At 35.8% G+C, this 8,739-nt stretch overlaps 1 protein-coding gene across 1 annotated transcript; it reads left to right on the top strand.

Moving 5' to 3' along the window:
* Positions 1–277: 277 nt before the first annotated feature.
* LOC130714621 (N-acylphosphatidylethanolamine synthase) lies at positions 278–6,691 on the top strand. Its single transcript, XM_057564532.1, has 5 exons — positions 278–568; positions 656–783; positions 2,947–3,032; positions 5,621–5,758; positions 6,027–6,691. Exons 1-5 carry the CDS (start codon positions 360–362, stop codon positions 6,309–6,311), a joined length of 846 nt encoding a protein of 281 aa, XP_057420515.1. The 5' UTR covers positions 278–359; the 3' UTR covers positions 6,312–6,691.
* Positions 6,692–8,739: the final 2,048 nt, after the last annotated feature.

Here is an 8,739-nt window from a genome sequence, read left to right as displayed (position 1 = left end):
AATAGATCATTTTAAAGTAGAGGACCCAATTACACGACAATGAAAAATGATCGAACAAAAGTGCAATTAAGCCAAAATTAAACAAAGAATAATGATTTGTTGACACCTCAAAAATGAGGTGGAATGAAATGGAGGAAGAGAGAGATAGGAAGAAATGAAAAAAGTAAGAGAGAGAAAATAAAATATGTGATAAATGATAAGAGGAGAGAGATAGAGATAAAAATAAGTAGAAATGAAGTGTATAAAAAAGGAGGTGTGTATATATCATTGTTGTTAAACAAAAGTTTTGAGGAAAAAATCAAATAAAAGCCGCCTTTTTAGTTTACGTTCGCAAGACAGCTACCAACCTCGCCGGGGAAATGGGGCGGACGATGGAATGGGCGGCGAGGGCGGGGCACTTGCGAGGCATACCCAGAAAAATGGTGATAGCGGCGGTGGGATCCTTCGCCAAAACGGTGTCGTCTCTTCTCAACACCACCACAGTTCACAACGCCGACACTCTCCTCCGCCTCGTCCGCTCCAGACCCGCCGGCGTCCCCCTCATCACCGTCAGCAATCACATGTCCACGTTAGCCCCACCTCACTCTCTCTCTTCTTGCATTCTGAATTGATTTTTTCCCTCAATTGATTTTGATTATTATTTGAACTTGTGCAGTTTAGATGATCCAATTATGTGGGGTTTCAAGGGTTTTCCCATCTTTGATACGAAGTTAGCTCGATGGGTTCTCACTGCTGAAGATATATGTTTCAAGAATGCGGTCTATTCCTATGTTTTTCGGGTTGGTAAGTCAAATGTAGCATCCACCATTGTAATTCAACTTGCAATTCTTGTTTTTTTTTTTTTTGTATAAGTAAGATATTGAAATTCGCAATTTTTCGATTTGATTGAATTTGATTCATTATGTATTGTACTGGTATATTGCACATTTGCACTTAGCATTTAGACATGTCTTTCGCAATTTGTTGGCTTGCTTGAATTTGATTTATTATTTGTGGTACTGGTATTTTGCACTTAGCAGTTAGACATGCCTTTGTGGTTTCTTTTTCTTGTTGCATTCCGGGAACGTAGTGGAGTAGCTTCCCTAGGTACTGAACATTATTGGTGAATTAATGGAGTGTGTTTTTTAGAGGAGTGTTAGCAAGGCCTGTTTTTGAAGAACAAAATAAGTTGACAATTGAAAGCATCAAGATAGGTACTTCAACCACTGACGGAAGAAAAGGGTCTGACTGGTTTGATAAAATGTTTCCTGATTTCTTTAACATTTACAAATAGGTATATTGTAGACTTCAACTGGGTTGTGTTCTCCCTAAACTTTGGGGTCATAAGCTGAGACGGGTAAATCTCCAAGCTCATGTCCTGGATTAGCTTTAGAGTGAATATGCCCCAGGTGTTGGTCCAAAGTCCCCTTATAAAGGCTTACTTTGTCCCTTTGGTTGCTAGGGGTTTTCAAAGGGTTTCATAGCATATTGATGATATTAATTGGGCGTCAGGATTAGTTATTAATTGGGACGACCCCATTAACTCAGGTGGGAGTTATAGCTGCCCTCATTTACTGTGGAAGAGTTATGGTGTGCGCATGACTCCTCTGTTCCGGGGGTGGGGTGGTACATCGGCCTAGGCTGGGTCTGAGGCCACTAAGGTTGGAGCGTACAGGTTGTGCATGAATTTTACAAATAATGAGGTGTGTTATTTACCATACATGGGTATTAATTGAATGATAAATCAGTGTCTAATTGAAGAAGTACAGCAATGTAAGTAGGAAATTTGCTTCGTACTTATGAGTATTTTTCTTTATAAAAATGTTACCTTATTTTCATTTTGTTTCTTGTTTTAAAGTTTTACATAGTAAATTTGGAAAACAACAACAACCAAAATGTTGTTTTCATTGGTCGTACATTGCTATTGTTATGAAAACTGAAAATGAAGTAAACATAGGGTGGCATTTTTAAAATTATTGGTGGCCCTAATACTTTAAATTGGAAGCTCACCTTAAGCTGAAAAGTGTTTCTCTTGTTGTTTATGAACTTACAACGACCAGAAATAGTGGGTTGGTTTATTTTATGAGTTCATGTTCTGATTTTATTGTACGTATATTTTATTTTTGGATGATAGAATGATTCATTATGGAAAGATAGTACAAAATTGGAGGATCAGGTAGGTTTAAGAGAAAACAACAGAGGAAAGAGAGAAAAAAGAGAAGACATCAACTCAAAATTGCGATCTAGTACACCCTCACAAGTCTGACATGGGAAACCCCTTAAAAACTCATGAGCAAAATTCCATAATGAAGTTAAGATAACTTACCTATACCATAAAAGTTGCTGAAAAAGAACTTACTACTAATAGTTATGGAATTACATTCCAGCTGAAGTTATTACCCATTCTACTCCCAAAACCTTTGTAGGTATTAAAAAACACTTGATGTTCTAAATTTGTCAATGGGCAAAGTAGGACTGGGCACTGAGTTACTTCTAGGATAAGGAAAGAATGCATGGCTAGATAATTTATCTGAAGAGGGAATATCGCTTGTAGTGCTGTGACAAAAAATGGCTATTGGCATGTCCAACCTTTGAATACTTGGTAAAATTGATTTTGAGTAAAAAAAGTGAACAAATTCGTCAGAACGTCTTTGAATACAACAAATATTTGAAATTAGGGGCATTGTGAATGTAATTGCATATAGATACTAGATAGTCCCTGTCCAATCACATTGCAGTGGTTGAGATAAAGTTCTTTTGTGTTTTGTCTATAATTCAGGAGTACTTCATCTCACAAGACAATCAAAATTTGACCTAATTGGAAGGCTTATAATATAATGATCTACGATATGCATGTTGTGTGATTCAGAGCTTATTAATTTTGCATCAAATATACTGGAAGGTTTTCTATTTGTTTTTTTGTAGGGTATTGTTGATTTTGTGTTTCTAAAATGGTAACTTGCACAGGGAAATGCATACCTATCACAAGAGGCGGTGGAATTTATCAAGAGCACATGAACGAGGCTCTGGAGCGCTTAAAGGATGGAGAATGGGTATCTATGTAACATCTAATCTTTTTCCCTCTACTCAAGCTTAACCCTTTTATAATGATATTTAGGCTACCTTATGTCACATGTTGATTATTATGACCCTCTAGTGATGTTAGGAATTCATTTCCTCTTCTTTTTTTCCATGGTTCTTGATGTTAAATGGGTTACATACTTTCCAAATTACGTCTTATGTGGTAGACAAATTGTTTCATGGGCCAAAGGTTTGGAAGGGAAGGTATACACAAATAGGCTCAAGAAGTAATAGGGCTGGGCCTATTGGGTGTTAGTTGCTGAGTAGCTCCTGAAACTCTGAAAGGCGTAGGAATGAGAATGATTATTCAAGGGTTAGTTTATCATCATCATCTAAACCTTTTTCCACTAGACGGGGTCGGCTATACAAACCAGCTTTACATCATATACTTTGTGATATATAAAGATTTCAGATAGATTATTTACCTATAAGTCCCTCTTAATTACTTGAACTATAGTGTTCCTAGGTCTCTCCTCTGCTACTTCTAACTAGTAACTACTAGATTCTCTTCCATCTGGTCAGCCGTCCTAAATAGATGCTTTAATTGGTTTTCTCCATACATGCCTAAACCACCTAAGATGAAACTCTACTATCGTTTCTAATATGGGAGCTATCCTAAGTTTCTCTCTAACAGTATTTCCAATTTCATCATATCTTAGGTAATCGCTCACATTTGGACATTCTGATCTCTGCTGCTATGTGGTAGAATTTGCTTCTCTTCCCTTTGATCTACAAATTGGTTCATGCATCTAGAACTTGTACTTTTGTGTTTTGATTTGCTTCTGTTTGCCATGGAAATTGTCCAAGGGTAGTGTATCAGAAGAAAGGAGAGATTAAAGTTGCACTGTTGCAAAGAAAATAATAAATGGTGCACAGTTAAAAAAGGAAGTTTTTAATGGACATTATTGGAAAAATAACCTACAGGTTAAGAAAAGCAATAAAATGCCCACTTCACATTTTTCTTAAACAGAAAATAAATATAGAAGATAAAAATTACCTTTTGAATGAATAATTAATCAATTTTAATAAGACAGTATTAGTTAAATTCTTATTTAAAAGTGAGATAAAAATTAGTGTTGAGAATTGTACCCTCAACCTATTTAATAACGTATCGGGAAAGAGAAAACACTAATAATAAATAAGAAGTGATACAAAACAATATAATGAGGTGACAAATTATCGTTAAAACACGTAATGTACTATTTAAAATATACAGCATACCCAATATACCCCCAGCATACCATAAATTCTTAAAGTGTTGCGTACCAGATAGCCACAGTGAAGAGGATTGCATATCGTATGTCTACTGATTAGTTAGAGGAGAAAGTGAGTGATTATTCTCTTGTTCAGCTGTAGGCCGAAGGCAGAACGGTAATCTGTAGGAGCTTTGGCAAAGTGTTAGCACTAACATCTCCTACACACTGTTATATTTTATTCTTATGTAATCCTTTTCTGCTGCTTTGAAGCTTATGCAATATATGACAGAATATCCTTTTGTTTTTTACTCTTCATTGTTGGGTTGGGTTCCTATCATTTTCCTATGAATTATTCAGTGGATTGGCATGTCATGGTAGTAACTTGCGGGTTATGATCTAAATACTTGAAGACAAAGTTAATTTCATCCATTTCCTTACATTTCAAAACTAAATTCTAGGATGGGGTTTTTAGGTAGGTTTCCTTGGTTTAAAGTTTAAACTAAAGTTGTTTTTTGAAATGTGGACGAATCATGTAGCCGTAGATGCTGCTACCCCATCACTCCATAGTCCATAATTGCAGCTGGCATCAGCCTGCAATGTTGTCAGGTGTATATGCAGCATATAATTTTTTTTGTGTGGGAATGATTGGTAGTTAGCAAGCTGATTCTAAGGCTTCTTAGGTGTTCTTTGGATTGGGAAGCACTCTTCATTTTATATTTGCTATATGTGATTCTGTTTTTAGTTTTTCAATTTTTTACATTGGAGATCATATCTTAAAACCCAATCTCCGTGGTGATTCCTAGACACCAAAGATCTAGCAACCATTCTCTGCTATAGATAATAAGATCTAACTGAAATTTGTTTTATTTCATTTTCATGCTATGCTTGACGCATTTATGGCTTGAATTGAAGAATAATTTCAATGTAGATTGATGGGTGCTTTTCTTTTTATTTGATTATTGAAGATGATCTTCCCTTTGCATCACTGGTTAAGAAGTGTTCCTTTATATGAAAAGAAAATTATGAGAAGAGAAGTCACCGTGGTTTAGTCAAAGCACTGAAACTGCTTTAGCACCTCCTGCTTTGGATGAAATCTTAAACTAATATATTAACATTTTTCTTTAAGCCAAGTTAAGCCTAAACATTCTTATTTTGTGCAAAAAACTTGTCCTTCTACACTTGATCTCCATGTGCAATTCTTGTGGAGGTACATCATCAATTATCAATAGGTATATCACAGCCACATGAGAACTAGTTTTAGAAGTTTTCTAAATCTTCTGCTTTAATGATATAGATACTGCTCTTGTACCTAAATGGATACTAGAAAAAGAACTGATTTATCATTTATGACTTTGCTATGGCAGCTGCATACTTTCCCAGAAGGAAAAGTGCATCAAGAAGATGCACCTATAAATCGATTGAAGTGGGGTACTGCTAGTCTAATTGTTCGTGCACCTACAACTCCAATTGTGTTGCCAATTATTCATCATGGTTTTCAAGAGGTAACTCTCAGAATTTCTCTTTCCTTATAAAATTTATCTTCCATCCTTCTCAGCTTGTTTTCTAAACCATTGTTTCAGCATATAACTTTTAGTTTATCTTGTCTGATGGAGTAAGAAAGCATCTAATATTAAGCCGTGTGAATAAGCCCTTATGCGATAAGCGCTTATGGTCACAAGTGTGTAATTAAGCTGTTTGCTCAAACGCTTTGTTATTTAAAGTTGTTTGTTTATTCTGGTTATTAATGCTAGGTTCTACTTATATTTCCAGGTGATGCCAGAGAAGTTTATGTTTGGTAAACGGCCTCCTGTACCATTATGTAATAAGAAAATTAACATGATCATTGGTGATCCTATTGAATTTGACCTTCCAGCAATGAGTGAAATGGCTATTGCAGAGTCTCGTAATGGGCCATTCCCTACTCTCGGGTGGCCCAGCACTTCTAATGGCTTGGATGAAGCAGCACAGAGATATCTTTACACTTCAATCTCAGAGCAAATCCGTGCTGCCATGGAGAGATTAAGGTGCTTTGGTAAATGTATTCTGAAGTCATAGGCTCATACCTACCTAAACTTGTTCTAATGTCTTGAGTTTATTGATTGTATCATTCTTTGTCATTGTAGTTGATGTTGAGAGAGAGGCCTTAAGATTCTTATAGTGCATTTAGAATACATACTCAGGTTTAGGCTAGGAGATAAATCCCAGTTAGTAATTTTGGACAGTTTATTTACAAAATAGAAACCTTCATGAATTTTGATCCTTTGCATTTTAGTAGTGCTCATGTCATGTAGGAGAGATGGAAAGTAAATACCTGGGATTCGCATTTCAGGTAGGGGCATAAGTCAAGTAGGCCCTCTTTGTTCATTTCTTTACGTGTAATTTACAATAATCCATGGTTTTATATGATGTGTCATATCCTCCTTGTTGTTTGTTCACATGGTACTGGCCCCATTTCTTTTGCTACCTTTTGTGGTCCAGAACAGCCCTCTTGTTCTCCTTCTTAATTACAACAAAGAGAGTACAAGGGCAGCATCATTCCCTCAGTGTTCTGCTAGCAGAAAAGATAGAATTGGGGCCATCAGGCTGCAAATCTGGTACGAATACTAATTGTCTACAATGACAACAACAATAGTCTAATTCCACTTAATGAAGTCGGTTATATGGATCACCTCATGCCATTGTGCTCAATCAAAAACCAAATTGTGTTGAATATTATTGACCATGAGGTCGCTTATAACAATATCTTCCATGTCTTTTCTGGTCTGTCTACCCCCCTCTTCACATGACTAAGAACCATGCTCTCGACTCTTTTCGTTGGTGTCTTCAAAGGTTTTCTTTATACATGCCTTAACATATTTTCATTATCTTCTCCTCGATTCTAGTGTGGTTCACTTGTCCATCTTAACATTCTCATTTTTTGTTACTCAAACTTTTTTCACATGTCTAGTTAAAGTCTAACATTTGCTACCATGGAGGATATCATGTCCTATAACAATTCTAGAAAACTTTCCTTTGAGCTTGGTAGGTGTTTTGTGCTAACAAATTGTCCATGGTGCTTTTCTCCACTTTAACTACTCACCTTGAGTTTGTGTGCAACATCTTTGGCATGTCCAACTTAATTCCTAGTAACTTTTGACCAGTTTTTCCATATCTTGATCGGTTTGGTTGTAAAATGATTTGATAGGAATGACCAGACCGACCATATATCCTTTTTCCGGTTGAACTGTTTGGATCATCTGGTCTGATCTGGTTTTGATAAGACTGGTTCTTACTGCTAAAAAAAAATCGTGATACATTTTGGCTTCCTTGAATAAATTGCAAGTCTTTCTCAAACACTGAAACACCAATGAAAGGTTGGAGCTATCTACTTCTGGAGTTATACTTGCTTAGGTGCTGCATCAAATAGAGCATTTTACTTTTTACTTATTAGCATCACCCAAATGCTTATCACAAGTCACGCCTATTAGTTATATGCTCTTGTTTTGTGATATACAAATTGAAATGGGAAACCTAACCACATATGTGCTAGCATTACACCTTGAATCTGGCATGATTTTGTCCATAATCATCTATGTGGATCTTGTATAAATGACAATTGATATGTAGAATTAGATAAAAATAAATTATTCATAGAAGGCATATTACTATAATTGTGAAAAATTTCCAACCTAAACTCAAACACAAGCTTGTAAGACAAAATATGGATCAAACCAATCCTTAAATGCAACAAATTGAGGTAGCCCTTTTAACTAAACATTTCTCTTTCTAGAATGATAATCAAAATGTATGTATGAACCGTTTGTTCATTGACAAAAAAGGGTTTTATAAAATCTGATTGATGACTACCTCCCTGTTTTCAAATGGAAGTCATAATCATTTCAATTAGTGCAATTTTCATTAACCAAATCAATAATTCTCGAAGTCGTTACCAAAAGTTGCTTTTGCCAGCAACTATTGATTACTCCAATCAAGTTCAGCTTTTTTTAGGCGTTTATTATTACTATTGGTCCACTCAATTGAAGAGTGCAGTTTGCTCCCCAACTTTCTCATGCTCGTCTTAATTGCCAATAAGACCATTCTTGCTAGCATTGCTCTGGTTGTTGGTGTAGAGTAGCTTCAAAGGATGACTTTTATAATTTTTTTGTGTACCACTGATTTATGACAGACACTTAGATACTTGCATCTGCGTGTGCTAAACCGCAAGTGTCTAAGTCTCTGCAAGAAATCAGTAGTACATGAATCTACACTACCAATTTCTATGGTATGAACAATGAAATATTAAGTAAAAGTTGCTCTTCTCGTGAATGTTATAAGTTCACAGTAATTAAATCCATGTTTTCTTTCTCATTTTGTGGTACCAAGAAACTCTGTTTTTTAGCTGTATGAATTCCACAGGCCTGGTCGGCAACGTTGGCAATTTATACTTCTGCGTGTAGTATAAGAAACCGTAAGCAATTAATCTCTTGCTTTTTTTTTTGAAGGG

The sequence above is a fragment of the Lotus japonicus genome, chromosome 4 (genome assembly GCF_012489685.1).
Source record: "Lotus japonicus ecotype B-129 chromosome 4, LjGifu_v1.2".
NCBI lineage: Eukaryota > Viridiplantae > Streptophyta > Magnoliopsida > Fabales > Fabaceae > Lotus > Lotus japonicus.
Note: the sequence above shows the minus strand (reverse complement) of the source record. Positions and strands in the feature narration are given on the sequence as shown.